This window comes from Chaetura pelagica, unplaced genomic scaffold, assembly GCF_000747805.2.
Source record: "Chaetura pelagica isolate M959 unplaced genomic scaffold, ChaPel_1.0 scaffold677, whole genome shotgun sequence".
In the NCBI taxonomy this organism is placed as follows: Eukaryota; Metazoa; Chordata; class Aves; order Apodiformes; family Apodidae; genus Chaetura; species Chaetura pelagica.
The window spans coordinates 421,190-439,058 of record NW_009953987.1 but is presented as its reverse complement, the minus strand read 5'-3'; the positions used below and the strand labels follow the sequence as shown (position 1 = coordinate 439,058).

The following is a 17,869-nucleotide window of genomic DNA, read 5'->3' as shown; positions in this document are numbered from 1 at the left end:
TGCTGAACCTAGGGATTTGGGAGATCTGTTCCCTTTCCAATGGAAAATGCCCTCAAATAGCTAAGCTTGAGCTCTGCAGGAGTATGTAGGGAATGAAAATGGTCGTCCCTTACCGAGCTGATGTGCTTCTGTGTCTCCTTGACGCGCTTCACTTCTGGAAGGTCAGGAATTGGGGTTCCTTTGCCAATGCTCTCCTTGTACTTAATCTACAAAGGCACAGACATTAGAAAATAAGTAAAAGGATGTAGATTAAAGCATAGCTGACAGATGGATAGCAGGTTTCCTGAATAAGGAAACACAGGTCCTTTACACTTATTCAAATCTTAGGTTACAAATGCATTCAGAGTGAAGGAAATCATCAAAGGAACCTTCTCCTAGTTCTATTAACCCTCACAGTTAATCTAATAGATACTTCTGCCTCACTTCTACAGAGCACTAACAGTAACTTGGCTTAGGGTAAAGAAGCAGAATCTTGTTTGGGCCAGACTTTTTCCATTGAAGCTTAATGTCCTGGTATCTAACATCTCCCAGGAGCTTAATTTCAGCAAGAACAAACCCCCTGATTTATAACGACTGATCCATGGCAAGATTTCCTACACCAAGTTCCCCAAAATTATTATATTATAAATTCAAAATAATTTCTGAAAATGCTAAGATGATGGCATTGAATTAGACACCCAAATTCATATGTGGATACATAAGGAACATCCTCCTGATCTTGCAGAGACTGAACATTTAGAAGGTCTTGGCTTCAGCACGAGCAGAGAGCTGCTGTTAAAGTGTTCCCACCCTCTTTACAGGCAGCCTCTCCAAAGGTGATTTGATGAATGCCACTGCACTAAAAGGGTTTTCTAAAAGCAGGTGTTCATATCTTGGGACCTCATACCATTGGGTCTTTCTACTACAGAAAGAAGAATTTTGGGTTTGTGAAAATCTGTCACATTCAACAAAGGTGGGAGTCATCAATCTAACAGTTCCTGGGACAACTGCATTTCTACTTTGGCACAACAAAAAAAATAAATCATAGCATTGCACAAGAACATATTTAACATAATATACATGAAACAAACAACTTAAATGCTGGTAACTCTTATACTGTGTTGATGTCAGCATTCAAAAAAACTGTTGAAAATATTTACAGACTTCAAAAGAAAAGCAGGATGTACAATTATTCCAATTTAAAGCGTTACGTTTTTTAATCTAATATAAAAACTTTAAGAGACATGCTTTAGTAAGGCCTTTGACACCTCACAGACAAGCCAACAAAGCATGGGGTGGGTAAGTGAGAAGAATGAAGAAGAGGGGCCACGCTGCTCAGTAGTGCTCAGTGACAGGACAGGAGGTACAGGGCACAAATTAAAACCCAGAAAATTCAATCTAAACACAGGAAAACAGTTTTTTACTGAGAAGGTGTTCAGACACCAGAACAGGCTGCCCAGAGAGGTTATGGAGTCTTCATCCTTTGAGATACTCAAAACTTGACTCAGTGTGGTCCTAGAGAACCTTCTCCATCTGACCCTGCTCGAGCAATGGGGTTGAAGTAGGTGATCTCAAGAGGCCTCTTCCAACCTAAGCAGTTCTTTGATTCTGTGCTAAATAAACTGTATTTGATATGAGAATAAAATGATGGGAAGAGCTTTTATGGTTTAGAAATGGATTGTAAGTAACAAATGGAATGTTAATTATTAGAAAGATGACTGTTAAGTAACGAGATGAAGCAAAAGCTTTTAGAAAGTAACCCTTAGCTGGATGGATTGTTGGCAAACCACTGGTTGCAACATTTAAAGAAATAAGAAGGAGAGGGTGTGGGGGGATGGAACAGATTATTTCAAATTGAATTAGCACTGGTAGAGCATTAAAAATCAATTCTTTTGTACCGAGCTGATTGCATCCTGGGTTCGCTTAACTCTCTGCATCTCTGGTGTCTTTTCAATAGTGGTTCCAGTTCCAATATCTTCTTTATATAAAATCTTAATATTTAGAATGAAGACAACAAGGTTAAGCATCCAAAACACAACATTAATTCTTACAGAGAGTGCACACAGGCTCAGGACTGATTTGTACACAGCAGTGTACAGTCCCCAGTCGCTGCCTGTCTGCACTCTGCCTGCTGCCCAAGTGCCATTTGTGCAAAAGAGGGGCTGATCAGTCCTGTCTGTAGCAACACACTTCAAGTGGAACATCAAAACACGTGTAAACCCAGTTTAGGATTGAAGATTAGCATGTGCTCCGATTTGGTCCTTTTGCTTCATTATGATTTGCACAAATGTCTTCCACTTGGTTACTCACTGTGCTGGTGGCAAAATGGCACAGCAGCCTTCAGCACTCCCTGGTAACACATGGAATGTGAAGCAAACCAGGCAGACACTTCAATTCTCACTGAAAGAAGACAGCTGCAGCACAACAAGCACACACTACTGACAGGGGAACTGGACAAAAGAAAGCTGGGCACTAGTAATACCAATTTAAATACAGGACTGACTGATTAATGATATATGTGAGAGGCTGCCAGCAGGGCACTCCACAAAACCAGCTGATGTGTATATATATATACAAATATTTTTTAAAAAGTTCTTATACATATTTAAGCAGAACAAGAAAATGAGGACTTGTAAGACAAGAGCCAAAAATAGTTCTCTCATTGAAAGTACTAACCTGTATTGTTTAGAATGAGAACTGAAAACAGAAAACAACTTTACCGAGCTGAAATTCTTCTGGTTTTCTTTCACACGCAGCATTTCTGGTGTGTCTTGTACAACTGTAACTTTTCCTTTACTGTTCTGTAGGTCCCACTGATACTGAAGCTGTTGAGAAAGTTAAATATCAAATGTTGACTCTATGCCATAAAAATTTACTCGCAGATTTTTCTCTGAGGATGAGAAAAAAGTAATTTCCAAGTGTGTCTCACAGGGAGGTCATTTGAACACCACCACTGGGGATAGAAAGATGTACCACAGTTACAAGGGTTCTCATTTAAACCAGCAACAGGAGATCCTTAACTAGATCTCCTGAAAAACCTAAAAGAATGAAGTTTCATCAATGAAAGTGAGAGATGCCAAGTCAGATTTCTCTTGCAGACCATAGTCCCACTGACAACACCAGGCAACGTCTCTAAGTACAGTTCTCTTGCTTGTGAAGGGGATGTCAAAGCCCTGTAGCAGAGAGGGCTTTTTCAAGAAAATTACAGAAAATTACACTTGAAGATCCCTGAGAATATAAAGGCAGCCTAGCTGGGACTGGAGATATGAAATGAAATCAAAGGGAATGTTTGTTATTATTTGACAGAGCGTTGATTATTTACTTACTGTGCTAAAGTTCTTTTGATTCTCACGGACTCTCTGCATTTCTGGTGTGTCTGCTACAGGCACATAGTAGGGCATGGTCCTTTCTGCATCTTCCTTGTACTTTTTCTGACAGGAAATATGAAATAAATTCCATTAATACAAAAGAAGGAATAAACAACCCGGCATTACTTACTGTTGCACAATGTCCATCTCTGTGGAAACTTGTGTGTCTGATATTAATTCAGATTATGCCCCTGTGTAAGATTTATTTTAAACATCTGGTCATTAAGGAATAGGAGAATTAAGATAAATCTACTCACAACATAATTATCTTGGGTTTGGCAAAAGCAATATAAATTGCTGTTTCATTTTATGCAGTATTAAATTAAGTTCAATATTGAAATGGAATTTCAGAGTAAGGGATGCTACATCACAGTCAGAGAGAAATTAATTTCTCTTGTGTGTCTCCTTGGTCTTGTGAGAAATAAGTTATCTAAAGGCTCCAAATTACTATCCACTCAAGGTTCCCACATGAACAACAACTTAATTGCTTAACTCAAGATACCTGGCTGGAAAGATTCTTGACCTGCTGGGCATGAATAATCTCAGGAGTATCAACAACACTGGTGTAGTTGGCTTTCTCCATTTCTGCCAACTGCTTGTATTTGATCTGTTGGGGAAAGCTCACATTTAGGTGCCTTCATCATATCTCAATGACAGTTTTCATTTGGTTCATTTAGAAAAAGCAGTTAATAAATTTTCCTTTCAAGAAACCATCAGATCTGACACATGAGAGAGTCACACAGACCTGGCTGGCAATGTCAGTGGCATTCTTTGCTCTCACAAAATCTGGTGTCTCCAGAGCCAGTTCTGTCAGACCTTTTCCTCTTATTTCTAATTCCAAGGCCTTCTTGTACTCTTTCTGCAGATGAAGACAGTAAATAGATACTTTGTCAATGTGAATGCAAAACCTTTAGCACTTTCAGATAGTTTCGTGATCACACCACAAAATAGGGATACTGCTGTTATAAACTCACAATTAAAGACCAAAATGTTGTCATTAAATTGTGTGCTTTATGACCTAAACCTTCAGAACAAACAGCCCTACTCCAGCAGCACATGGAGCACACTACAGGCCAGCTGCTTTAAGGTTCCTCTTCCCTCTCACACCAGTAACCTCAGACTGTAACAGACATTTGAATATGTCTTTAATATTATAGTAATAAAATATAGGCTCTTTGAATAACTCAAACTCTGCTCTACTGAGTATGAAGTGGATGGGGCTTGGAACAACCTGGGCTGGTGGGAGGTGTCCCTGCCCATGCAGGGGGCTGAAACTAGATGATCTTTAAGGTCCCTTCCCACCCAAACCAGTCCGGGATTCTGTGATTCTATGAAATGCTGTGTTAGTAAGGATGCTTATCTTAAGAGTATTTTGTTAAGAAGGAAATTGCAAGTAACACTAAAAAGTTACTTTTCCAGCTTTTAGCTTGGTCATGTTAAGACACTTAATATGTGAGCCAATCTCATCCTACAAAACCAATCCCAAATCCACCAGCCTGGCTCCCTCACTGTAGTCTCCTTCTGATCTCTCCCTTAGTTTCTTGTTTCTTTTTCCCTCAGCCTTGGTCCCTAGTCCCTAATCCTTGGTGTTGCTCCTGACCTGGGATCCCTAGTTTGCACACCTGACACCTCTGCTTCCCATGCTCAGCCTCACTGCATCACAAACCTGCTCCACTTTATCCCTTGACTGACCTGACAACTGATCACAGAACCTGCTTCCCACCTCTACTGCCCACATTAACTGCAAAGCCAGAAAAGAGCTCATTTATAAAGTTCAGGCTCCCAGTTGCATCCTTAGTCACCCATAGAGATTATTATTTTTTCTTTCCTCTTCTCAAGAGTTTGTAGGGAATGACAAAGTCCACCCTGTGTTACACAGACACAAGCATTTAGCAGCTGGAGGCTACTACCTTTGACCTACCTCATTCAGGATCTGAGTTGCATTCTTTGCTCTTAACATGTCTGGAGTCTCCTCTAAAGCTGTTAGTCCTTTACCTTTGACACCTTCCTCCAGATCCTTCCTGTACTCTTTCTGCAGAAGAAAGAAAAGGGAAACTGTAAAGCCAGACTAAAGAGTTCTCTGATTCACAGGCTTTCTTGCAAAAAAAAAAATGTTAAAAAAAGAAAAATATTCCAAGAGCTCCAAAAAACCTCCCATCAAATAATATTGCTTGGGATTAAAGATTAACTACTACAATGAAATATAGTAATTATTGCTCAAGATAAATGACAAAGGCACACACATGTACATCCTGCTATGGAACAACTAGGCTGATGAATGTCAGAAAGGGACACGCTGAATACAGTTACAGTTAAAGACCAATGGAATAAATGGCCAGGACAAATTAGATCACAACACAAAATATTATATAAACATGCTTAATGTGAATGGTTAGGAAACAGAAAACAGTGAAGGAACTGCTGCTGAGAATACTTAGTGGGATTGTTTAACTTGACAGAGGAAATAAGCACAGAATAATTGCTACCTCGCTTGCTATTTTTGTTGCATATTTGACATGTAATAAGGATGGTGTGATCTCCAAGCCAGCAAGGTTTCTGCCCTTCATGGACTCTTCAAAGTCCTTCTTATATTCTTTCTAATGAGAGTAAGAAGGAAAAAAAAAGCAAAATAGCAAATATTTATTACATTGTTTCTACTTGTGGTTTGGTATTAATGTCACAATGACAACCTGCTACAGGCTGAGCTGTAGGCAGCTAAAGGAATAAATCCTGTTTCTGCTAAAGCCCATGAAACAGCTCATTAATTTCCATGGAAATATGACTTGACCCTGACTTTTCTGGTTTGTTTTCTACTTGTTTGTATATGCAGAGAAAACCTTCAATGGAAGCACTCAAACTTAATGACTAATGGCTTTATACGAGTGTTTGTCAGCACGGATAAACCACTGTCTGTGACAGAACCAGGTTGTGCTTCAAACAAACAGAAAAGAACTGCTTGAAGAAAGAGTGACAGGTCAGTGAGGAACACCATGAGAGCAGAGACAGACAGGAAATAGATGGGTTTCCCAAAAAACACAGTTTTGAGGTGACAAGGATATCCAGGGTGCTTTCTGTGGGCTGTGATAATGGACACACACACTGTACTCATGTTGCAACACTGAGATGTGCTTCGTATCACATTTCTTCCACAGACCTGAAGACTTGATAAGCTTCACTTACTGGGAGCTTCTTGATGAAAAATTACAGGAAATATACACTTCATCATGACATGGGAAAGCTTCATGAATTTTATAGTAGCATTTCATAACCAGTATAAAGAAATGTGAAAGCTATAATTTTTCAGTCTACCAACATGCACAAGATGCAAGTATAATTGCCTGTTTAAATCACTGTGAAAGTTTAACTATAAAAATAAATCTTACCAGTTTTTTTTCAGTGTTGCTTTTGACCCTACCTCACTCTGCATGAGCTGAGATTCCTTTGCAGTAAGGTATGTTGGGGTTTCAAAGTCCAACATAGGTTTTCCTTTTTCCTTCTCATATTTTTCCTTGTATTTCACCTGAGAAGAAAAGAAAACAAAGTTGCCCTCCCAAATACTCAAAGAACTGATTCATTGACTAGTATGTGCCTATTTTGGTCAACAGATCTGTGGTAAAAAAGATGAGTGCCTAACACTGTTTTTCTTCCTGAAATCCATATTGTTGACCATAAAAATGTAAAAGCAAGGGTCAGGCTTGCAGCAAAATGTGTGTGGCCTAAAGTTCTACTGATGTGTTTCCTGTTGCAGAGAATAAGCAGTGTCAGCTCAGGTTTCAAGGATTCACTGATGGAAAGAAGGAAGAGAGGTAGCTGTGACAACCTAGCTTGAAGGAACTCAGACTGTTCCTGATCCTGGCAGAGTTTAGGTCCCATGTCCATGGATGGCTGGAATGTCAGCAGCAGGGCTTGGGAAGATGCAGTTTAGTAACTTGCTAACTAATGCTGTGCATGAGTGTCCAGGAAGAAAAAATGTCCAGAAAGATGAAGATATTAACACTTCAAGTTATAGCATCCAACCTTCAGGGCATCAGTTTTCAAACTGTTGCAGGAGGTCATGCTACATCTTTGGCTGGACAGATCCTGATCTCAAACTGAAGCAACAAGTATTTGACTTCAGCTTTAACTACAAACTGATTAACAGGCAGTTTCTTATAGTGCTGGTCTATGTATAGTCCTTTTTGCTCTTCCAGGCCATGCAGCAGAACAATAAGTACAGCCCTTTGTTTTCTAGCAGTAATTTCTCTCTTGCTTTACAGTCAGTAAATACCTGGACTAGAACTTGGACTGCAGAGGATTAGAGACCAAATCAGAGAATGAATTTCTCTGGAATGATTCACCTTTTGCTGTATTCCAGAGGGAAAAAGATGTCAGGGTTGTAGGCATTGCTTTGGGTAAAGCAATTTTGGATGCAGGAAGAGAATGTTAGAGCTCTCCTTAGTACCACTTGAGGGTGAAATGGATAGAGCAGTTCAAAGGATACTGTCAGCAGCAACCTACTGCTTTCAGTTTCCAGTTTCTGTGATTACCAGGTCTTTTTTGTGGGTTTGGGGTTTTTTTTCTGCAGAGGAAATCATGGTGACAAATGTATTTTACTGTGTAAAATGATCCATATACAACAGACACAAGGAACTTTGAGATCTACTTCAGAAGGAAGAAACCATACCAGGTATTTTATGTGTGTTCTAAACTTAGAAATGTGCAAATATTTCTCAGTGACTGGTTGACTGAGGTGTGCAGTGTTTCTAAAGCAGATAGGGACTGTTAAATGCTGGAGATTTGCTAGGGTGATGAGTGTACCCAGTGAGGGGGGTTAGGGAGAAACACACGACCAACTTACGTGGCTCTGTAGTTCTGATGCCTCCCTTAGATGAACCTGCTCAAGATTATCTGGCACCACATGGTAGTGACCCTTACTCTTCTCATATTGCTTCTTGTACTGGTACTGAAGGGAAGGTGTCAAAAATCATCTCAATAAAAAAAAAAATCCCTCAGCAAATTTACTTCTTAGGTCCAATCAAAGCAACACTTCAATGGAACATCGAAGAGAAATTAGAAATACAAAAAGTAAAACAAAACCAAGAAGTTTAACTCCCAGTATCAGGTATCACTTCTAAAGATGTGGGTGAACAGTTATCTTTTGGCTGTTTTGATTGCAACAAAGATTTTATCAAAATCAGGATTTAAGAAAAAAAAGAAGAATGAAAAAGAAAACACAGTGGATACATAAATGGGCTGCACCAAGGAATAAGTATTTTCTCAGTAAAATTATTAAGTATTTTGTTAGGTATAATTCTGTATATCTGCAACAGGGAGATGTTAAACAAATGTGAAATTACAAAAAAAAAACAACAACCCAAAACAAACAAGACAAAATATTTTAAATAAAGTAGGTAGGAAAGAAAAAAAAAGTAAATAAAACCAACAAAAAACCAAGAAGAAAATGGTATTTGTTAGTGTGATGCAATCAGTTAAAATGTAATAAAGAATCAATCCAGCAAAAATTATTAGAGGATTTAAAATATTAGCAGTTCTACAGCTAATCAGGATTTCACTTCCCATAGGACAAATGTGGCAAAGTTGCTTGTTAACCAGGAAATAATCATTAGAAAACAGAGGAAGAGATCACTACCAGGTGATGTCCTGTGAACAATAGCAGGGAGCCATTGTTACAGGACTAGTTAGCAGAGATCCATTGAGATGGGAATCAAGAGTGATGGAAACATCCCATGGATCTGGGATTAGTGAAGTAGCTTACAGCACTGGCGAGCTGGCTGGTGCTCAGGACGTGGTTCATGATCAGCGACTCAGACATGTCTGTCACTGGCTTGTGGAGCTTCTTTAAATCTGCCTTGTATTTCACCTGCAGGCAAGAGAGGACAAACACCATCAGAAAAGGAGGCTGCTAATCAAACCAGTGTTGTTGAATGAATTAATAATATACACAAGGTCTTTGTTAAAGAACTTTGCAGCTTTCAATTTCCCTAGAGGAAAACTGTAAGGAAACGTACCTCACTGGCCATGTTGTGAGCATCTTTCATGGTCTTGTAGATTTTAGCCTCCTTTAAATCATATTTTGGCTTTTTCCCCTTCTCTTTGGAAAAATTCTCCTTGTATTTCACCTACATTTTAAAAAAAACCAAAAACAACTGGGTGTTAAAACTGTTCCTGAGCACTCACTTGTTTGGCTGCAGAAGGCAGAGAGACCCTACTTCAATGCTGGTGGGGAGCAGAAGAATGAACATGTCATGACTTGAAGGCATCCACTGGAATAAAAGCTATTTTAAAGACAACCTGACATGGAAAGAAACTCTACCTCTGCATTTACAAAATACCACTTGCAAATTTTCATTCAGTACAGAGGATACAGCTCCTCGTGGTAAAAATAACATCCACAGTTAAGAGAAGTATGTTGACAAAATGCAGCTAAATTCTGACCCTCAGAGAAGAGGAATTTTTCACTTGATGGCAAATGTGCAGAGATAAAAATACCCTCTTTCACAGAGACAAAAACTGACACAAGCATACAGAGCATTTGAAAGAACTTTTTACAGAGCAATGCAACATATGATCAAGATCAGACCATCATGCCGAAGAGTTTTTAAGGCCAGAAGAAAGGCTACAGGAAGATCTGTGCAACATTCAAACAAACATGCCAGACAGACAAATGAAAGCCAACTAGAAAAAGGACAAGTGGATAAGCAAACTGGATAGAATGCTTTTTAAAGGAGAAATTTAGGAGAAGAAATGCTTAAGAGGAAAAAAAGAGAGCTAAAGATTATGCCAATTATTCTTTGCTCCCTTACTGCCTTTGTAACAGTCAATTTTCTCTCAGGAGTAAAATAATCTAATGAAAACATGTGGATAAGACTAAGAGAACTGGCTAGCACTGGAGAAAAGCATGGGAAAAAAGAATCTCATCATCACTGGATGGGAATAAATGTTATTTCTTCTTTTTCTTCAGTCGTTCAGTTTAAGAATCCTTGGTTCTACTGAAAAGATTCTTGTTTTTTTCCTGACAAACACAGGGGTTGACACTCAGACATGCAATAGTTACATGCAACAGATCTGGCTAGACATGGAAAAAACATAATTCCCCCTTTTTTTTTTTCATTTGGAAATACATGTGCAAAGGTTTTGAGATGGCAAAAAATATCTGAAACTGGGTGCCCTCAAATCCCTACAGGGTTCAGGGGCTGATTCAGTCATACACGATGCTCCCATCGTGCCATTCCAGCACCATGGGAACAGGGTAGTTTGAATGAAGTTTTATTGAAGTATAGATGAAGTTTAAATAGTTGAAATAGTCCTACTGTGAATGTTATGCCTATGGTAGGACTGTTCACTGAAGATGACCAGCACCATTGGTTGGATTTCTCATACACATGTATTTCAATTTTTTGCAGTTTCTAGAAAGGTAACTCAAACTTATATGTGTGTTTTTATCTTTTTTGGGGTGAAAATGGTGACTTTTCACATTGCATGGGTGAATCAGAAACTTCCATTAAAAACACTGGAAGTTCCAAAACTGTTAGGAAGGGCATAATAAAGTTTCAAGCTTCCTGTGGTGTTTCTGGAACAGGCAAATCCCCCCAACTCCCAGATTTCTCATGCATTGTCATTCCAGAGGTAAAAAAAAAGAAGAGGTGGTCTCATCTAGATGAGCAGTCTCACAAGTTTTGCTACATTCAACACCTCTGACACAAAAAGATCCAGTGCAACTGGTGCATCAAAATTCTCTAACATCTTGGAGTGGTAAGATGATATGCAAGCAAGAGACAGATTCAAAAATGGCATTCCCAGACGTGTGACTTTTTAAATTATCTTACATGACTACTTAGCATATTAGCTTTCTTAAAGGTTCTCATCCAGGGGGTATCATAAGATGCAGCTCCGTGCCCTCTCATGTGGCGTTTGAGGTATTCTGCCTATAATGCATAGCAAGAAAGCAAGGTCAGGATAGCAAAAAAAAACCCCTGCAGGGTTAAAACATGAAGTGGTGAGAAAGAACCAAGTTGAACTGAGGTCCCAGAGGAAGAAATTGTCATGGAAAATTGCAAACATGTGCTTCAGACTGATTGGAGAAGGTGGGCGTTGTGTAAAGGTGAGCAAGCTTCTGTTTCTGTGGACTTCCAGAGAGAAGGTTCTTTTAAAGGCACAAAGTAGAAAGAAAGTGGCTGAAAGAAGCTGGGTGGCCATCTCATCATGGATGGGTGATAAGACTTTGGTAAAAAGCTGTTTCTCTTAAAGCCAATACCTAGAAAAGCTCTATTAAGAGAGCATGGCTAACACTTCAGCCTTAGTATTTTAAATAACTTGTCAGGAGTAGGTTCCATACCATCATCACTGCTATTTAGTAAGTCAGTAGAAAAGTTTATGTAACAAAGAAATACCTGCATTGGGCATTAATTTTAACACATCCCTTTTACTCCCTTATCCCCTCATCTAGAAACAATTTCAGTTATACTGTTAGCATCACTCTATAAGTTAATATCATGTCTCATTTCTCTCACTGCTTCTGAGTGTCACCAACTTGTTATGGTTACCTACCTGGCTGGTGAGCTTGGACACCTCCTTAGCCAGTTCAATATCTGGGCGCCCCAGCATGGTTACCCCTAGTCCAGCTTCTCCACGCTTCTTATATTCAATCTACCAAAGCAAAAGGAGGTATTGTTTAGTAGTGATGACATTGCCTTTCCATTTGTTTACTGACACTGGTTTTCATAGCAAAATTGCTGCTAAAGAATTATACAGAAGACTTAAAAAACACTTACATTGCTTATCAACTTGGCAGCCTGAGTTGCTTTCTTGATATCTGGTCGATCTGCTATGGGTGTGTAGTGGAGCTTTGACTTGGCATCTTTCTTGTATTCAATCTAATCCATGAAGAGAGACAGAGGAAAGAAAATTACTGAGGTTGGTTCAGGAGGAATATCTCTATTAAGGACATGGTTCTTTTAAAAAATAATTTCACAAGGACTGGGTTTGGGAATCTGTTTCTGCAAGTTGTCCACAAATGAATAAATAAGTACGTGCAGTACTGTCTGTATTTGAAGGAATTAAAACACATGTCAGATGTGGTTGGCAGTAGATTACTTTCAATCCTTCCATGTGATTAAGTAGAAATATGATTTCCAAATAAATCTTTTATTTCAGTGCAATTGTACAGTTGTAAGTATTTGCACCTCTATCTTTGAGAATTACAACTGAATATAGAGGCTGGGAGGAAACCCAGAAGCATATGAACATTTGTTTTTGCTGGCTGACTTTGAATGAATTTGCTCACACAAGCTACTTGATTAATGAAAAGACAAGACAAACTTACTGTACTCTGGTTTTTAGCAACTTCCATGGCATGTTTCACTTCAGGAGGCTCCAGCATGACAGAATAATTAGATTTGCCTTTCTCCTTCACAAACTTCTTTTTATAGTTTGTCTGTTAAGAGAAAAAGGGCCAAGTGTGTTTTTTTCACATGGAGGTAAATGCTGCTGAAACTTGGAAATGAGTTCATTGTAAGTGTTAAGACAGATAAAAGGCAGTTGCCTCAATCCCAAAATGTATGGTCCCCAGTTTGTTTGTCACTCATTGTAAGTGTTAAGACAGATAAAAGGCAGAATCTCAAAATGTATGGTCCCCAGTTTGTTTGTCATAATGTGCACTTAGATTGTAAAAGTTTTGCTATTTGGGGATAATGATTTGTGTTTTTTCTGACTCCTTGGGCATTTTGCAATGAGACTGTGAATATGTTGCATGTATTCTGAAACATGTAGCAGTCTAGTCTGTCATAGGCAGCAGGTAATCATCTCACCATGAGTTGTTATCTCACCTCACTGACGTTCTTGGTCACCTCTTTCACATGAGCAGTGTCTCGTGTCTCTGGCAGGGTTGTGAATGACCCATGAGGAAGCTGCTTCTTGCTGTGCTCTTTGTATTTGTTCTGAAAGCACAGAAGAAAAATGGGTAGAAAACAGCAAAGCAAGTATGTGTGTCCCCACATATTAAAAGGATGTAGTTAAAATGAACAAAAAACTCTCTGATGTTTTACCTCAGATACAAGAGAGCTGACAGTCTTAGCCAGGAGGATCTGAGGTGTGTCTGGAACAACATGGTAAGTTCCTCGAGCCTTGTTGTGCTTCTCTTTGTATTTTATCTAGCAGGAAGAAAAGATACCATTTTAAGCAATGTGTAGCTTTTCTTGTGGTTGTTTTAGAAAGAAATATCTATAGTTGTGGCTGCTTGTGAATGCAAAAGTTTGCAGAAAATCCCATATTTTGATGCTTTCCAAGATAAATTCATTCCAGTCTATATATTCCTGTAGCTCTCACGTGGAATTTTATGGAATATTAATGTATTGTTAGTAATTATCTAAGATACTCTGTGTTATGCACAGGTTATACCTGCAGCTTTTTTTGGTGGTGTTTTTTTTGTTGGGTTTATTTTCCTCCAGATAATACTTTCATTTCCATATCAGGAATGCAGAGATATACCAAGGGCCTAAGGTGTTCAGACAATGTTAACTTTAAATATTTAATTAATCCATGAACTAGGCCAGTGACATTTGCAAGACCAAATGTATTCAGATTTGGCAATTTGATAATGAAATAGATAAATGAAGTGAAATAATGAAAGGAGACTGAGAGCTTCACAAAGCTTCCTTCTTAATCCAGTCATGTTTCTAATGAAGTAATTTATGTGATAAATAAAGTTGTGCTAGAACAAAAAATGTGAGTATTCAGGTACTTACATCACTGGCCAAGATGGCATTATTTAAGGCCAACACTGTGTTCTTGTCATCTGTGACAGACAGTTTGCATCCCTTCAGGAATTCCCGGTCCAGTTTGTATTCATACTGCAGGAAGGAAAAAAGAAAAGATCAAAGAAGAGTCTCACATCTTCAAGTTGTTTGTTTGTTTTATAAATTCTGGACACGACAGATATGGGAAAAGGGAATATTCAGTTTGTTGTGATTTTCTTACATCACTCTGTTGCAGAGATGACTTGGCTGCTTGAACGAAGTCGGGTCTGTCAGCGATCCAGTGCCAACGGGCCTTGGCTGCTTCATATTTCTTCTTATAGTCCAGCTGTTTGTAGTGAAACCACAAGGACAAAAAGAAGTTAACTGGAAGTTGTGTATTTCACACGTGACATTCATACAGATGCAAACTCTCTTCTGATCTCTACCAGCTAAAGAGTGAAGAGCTAAGAAAGTGCATCTGCATTAGACTAGAGCTTTCCTCTGAGTCATGTGCAAACCCTATTTACTCAAGTTTTCCCACTGCTGTGTGGAGAAAGGAATATGAGTGACTGAAAAGTTCTGTGACTTTGGAGAAGGTGAGTGCTTTCAGTTCCTTGCCTACTGAAGTGGATGTTGGGCCACCAACTTTAGACATCACAGGAGAGCTTCACTTGAAGTGCTTACTTTGTCTACAAGAACAACATCACAGAGCATTCCTGCCAGGAAAACAGAGGGGAACTAGAAGAACAGTAGGTATGTGACACAGAGGGACCTCAAGGACAACTTGCAAGAAGTAAGCACTTTAGTATGAAATAAATTAGAACATCTTTTATTTAAGCACCATAAGAATCAGGAGCAATGTCCAAGGTGGAAAAAAAAATAATAAAAATAAATAAATCAATGGAACTGAAAATAATTTCTCATGGTCTCCATTGCCAGTTCCAATCAATATCCATAATAAAATGAAACTATAAAGAAAATGGAACTCACGTTGCTGTTTAGCTTGTAAGCATGTCTTGGAGTCTTGATGTGCACTGAATCTGCTATGACATTGCAGTGAGATTTATTCCTCTCATACATTTCCTTGTATTTCAGCTAAAGAAAGACAACATAAAAAAAATATCACAAAGATACTAATCACCAACAAGAGAAGCATGAAAATATGAAAAACATAGTATTAAAAAATGGCTGCTGTCAAGATAAAATCTTAATGAAAAAAAATTATATTCATACAACTTGGTATTAATCCCCTGCCTGAAAGGAGGGTGCTGTCCCACAGCAGGTTTTTTAAAGTAGAAAATGTAGCAGGTGGAACTCAACAAGAAGCACACACAAAGATTATTTTAAAAAACAAAAATCTACATATGAACAGTAATTCTGCTGTTTCTAGTTTTTTTTGCACCTAATAGAAATGCTTTAAAGAAACTTATCTTCTGATCAGCACATTTAATACTTTCTAAAAACTCCTTTATAGAATCTCAAATTCAGCACTCAGTTTGGAACAAAAAAAATGTACTTCACTTCATGGATCAGTTCTGAACATCTTTGCCTCTTGATGATCCACATCAGTATCTGGATAATATGGTTATTTTTTTCCTCCTAGATTTACTCATTGAAGAGATGATCCGTGTAGCATTTGAATTATTTTCACACCACTTATTCTTACAGTACTATATTGAGTATAGTATATACATTTGAGTATATATATATATATATATGTGTATAAAATATTTATGTAGAGAAACTATACATTGAGAGAGAGTGTGTGTGTATATAAGTATATAAGTGTATATACAGGTATGTATATACACACCCCCCCCACAATACAAAGGTCAGAAATCAAGCCTAGGGTAGGAGGAAAAATTAAGACCAGGACTCCCAGTTCATTCTCTGCACTTCATGATCCTTTCTCTCTCTTCTTTCTAGCTTTCCATTACCCCATAATCAAAAGACATGTTTCTTTTTGATCAGAATATTTACCTTCCATATTCACAATAGCTTTTAATGCCACAGATAAGAAGAGCTGACTTACATCACTGATTCTGTCCTTGACCTTTTTCACGTGCAGTAGCATGGGTGTGTCATGGATGGTGGTATAGCCTCTAGGCTTTGCTTTGTTATATTCCAACTTGTAAATAATCTGAAGAGAAAAACAATAAATTATTGAAATTATTGGCCTTGGAAGACTGGAAATGCCAGATTCCAGCTTCTCTCACTGGAAAGGTCAGAATTCAGAGGAGGTTCGTGTGAAAGGGCCTGACCACACTTACATCACTAATCTGTTTGTTGACTTTTGTAGTCCTTAAGTGTTCTGGAGTATCCACAACTGTAGTATACTTGTCTTTCTTCTTCTCATAGTCCTTTTTGTATTGAACCTGGTGGTTGGGAAATAATGTGTATTAGTCACACAAACCAAGATAAAACATCTTCAGGTTTATAACCACACTTTATAATCACACAACGAATTGCAAACTCCTTTCACCCAAGTCAGTGAAAGCTGAACATGCACAAAAAGCTAAACTTTGCAAACCCCTTCTTTGCCTCAGAGGCTGCCTGTCTATTTTGATTAATTTTACATTTATTTCACTTTTATCCTAAATCTCCAAGATTGAGCTAAAAAAGCAATCTTGGCAGATTAGTGACTTTTAAATATCCTAAATCTCCAAGATTGAGCTAAAAAAGGAATCTTGGCAGATTCATAACTGGACAATATCTCATTTAAAAATATTAATAATACGAAGAGAAACATAAAATATCTTACATAGTATCAGATTTAAACACCCACTGTATATATCAAAGTGCCAGGCCATTTTAAAGGCTTTGATAGCAGAATTTGTATCTTGATAATTAGTTTCTTAAAGATCATCTGGCCCCACTCAGGACTCTCAACCTGTTTTCACAGAATTCAGTAAGTACACCAGGGATGACAATCCATTGCAGACAGCCTGAGGGCAGGGGGAAGAGGTTAGAACACACTTTTGAAAAAGAACTTCCATGCTCTCTCTTGCACCAGAAAAGAAACCCATGCTTCTACAACAGGGCTATGACAAATATAATACAAACAATTCTATACAAACAACAGCTCATAACATGCAGTTAGTTTAGATGAACATGCAGGTCAGTCACAGTGCTACTTTTTAAATTCAAACAGGTTAAAACTCACCTGCAAGGGGTTTTTAAATGAGATAATAGAAATCCATGGATAAATTGAACAAGAATGTCTAGTAAAGACCTCTAGTACCTCATTACTGAAGAATTTTATTAACTGTGCTCATAGTAACAAAGATCACCACCTCTCTCCCTCTCATGTAATTATTTTCTACTGTTTCCTTTGCAGTTCAGAACTTAAATGTTATTTACCAGTTTTACCTGACCCAGGCAGGAATGATTTTTACCATTGAAAAGAGGGAGGTTAATGCTAGCAGCTCTGATTTCAGTGCAGAAACAAATATGTATCAGTTATTTAACAAGCCACACATTCATCCAGCTGGTACAACCAAAATATATATGCTGGAATCCAGATTAAATGAAGGTAGAATATGGAAAATTAATTCTTCACAACAATATCAGTCATTACAGGAATTCTATTACTTCAGCAGAAATGTAACTATGTCAGGCTCTTTGCTCTCTATGAACAAAGAGATGAACCCTACTCCCTCACCACCTTTTGATTTTGATTAGAACTGGCAAAAGGAGAATTTTAATTTTTATAAATAAACTGTGTAATGTCAGTACATGGAGACTGCTTTCTGCTTTGCTAGCCTTGCTTAAAAGCAGCAAGTAGGGAAA

General features: G+C 38.2%; 1 protein-coding gene across 1 annotated transcript in view; it reads right to left on the bottom strand.

Annotated features, from left to right (window-relative positions):
• The window catches only part of NEB (nebulin), a 114,010-nt gene that overhangs the window by 15,830 nt on the left and 80,311 nt on the right, over nucleotides 1-17,869 (bottom strand). Inside the window, exons 104-125 of the mRNA XM_010002256.1 lie at nucleotides 16,351-16,455; nucleotides 16,113-16,220; nucleotides 15,071-15,175; nucleotides 14,322-14,426; nucleotides 14,090-14,194; nucleotides 13,391-13,495; nucleotides 13,172-13,282; nucleotides 12,670-12,780; nucleotides 12,119-12,220; nucleotides 11,895-11,993; nucleotides 9,356-9,466; nucleotides 9,103-9,207; nucleotides 8,185-8,289; nucleotides 6,763-6,867; nucleotides 5,834-5,944; nucleotides 5,269-5,379; nucleotides 4,093-4,206; nucleotides 3,850-3,954; nucleotides 3,306-3,410; nucleotides 2,700-2,804; nucleotides 1,878-1,970; nucleotides 114-206 (exon numbers count right to left, since the gene is read on the bottom strand). Coding sequence (XP_010000558.1) covers nucleotides 114-206; nucleotides 1,878-1,970; nucleotides 2,700-2,804; nucleotides 3,306-3,410; nucleotides 3,850-3,954; nucleotides 4,093-4,206; nucleotides 5,269-5,379; nucleotides 5,834-5,944; nucleotides 6,763-6,867; nucleotides 8,185-8,289; nucleotides 9,103-9,207; nucleotides 9,356-9,466; nucleotides 11,895-11,993; nucleotides 12,119-12,220; nucleotides 12,670-12,780; nucleotides 13,172-13,282; nucleotides 13,391-13,495; nucleotides 14,090-14,194; nucleotides 14,322-14,426; nucleotides 15,071-15,175; nucleotides 16,113-16,220; nucleotides 16,351-16,455 — 2,319 coding nt within the window. The remainder of the gene's footprint in view (nucleotides 1-113; nucleotides 207-1,877; nucleotides 1,971-2,699; nucleotides 2,805-3,305; nucleotides 3,411-3,849; nucleotides 3,955-4,092; nucleotides 4,207-5,268; nucleotides 5,380-5,833; nucleotides 5,945-6,762; nucleotides 6,868-8,184; nucleotides 8,290-9,102; nucleotides 9,208-9,355; nucleotides 9,467-11,894; nucleotides 11,994-12,118; nucleotides 12,221-12,669; nucleotides 12,781-13,171; nucleotides 13,283-13,390; nucleotides 13,496-14,089; nucleotides 14,195-14,321; nucleotides 14,427-15,070; nucleotides 15,176-16,112; nucleotides 16,221-16,350; nucleotides 16,456-17,869) is intronic.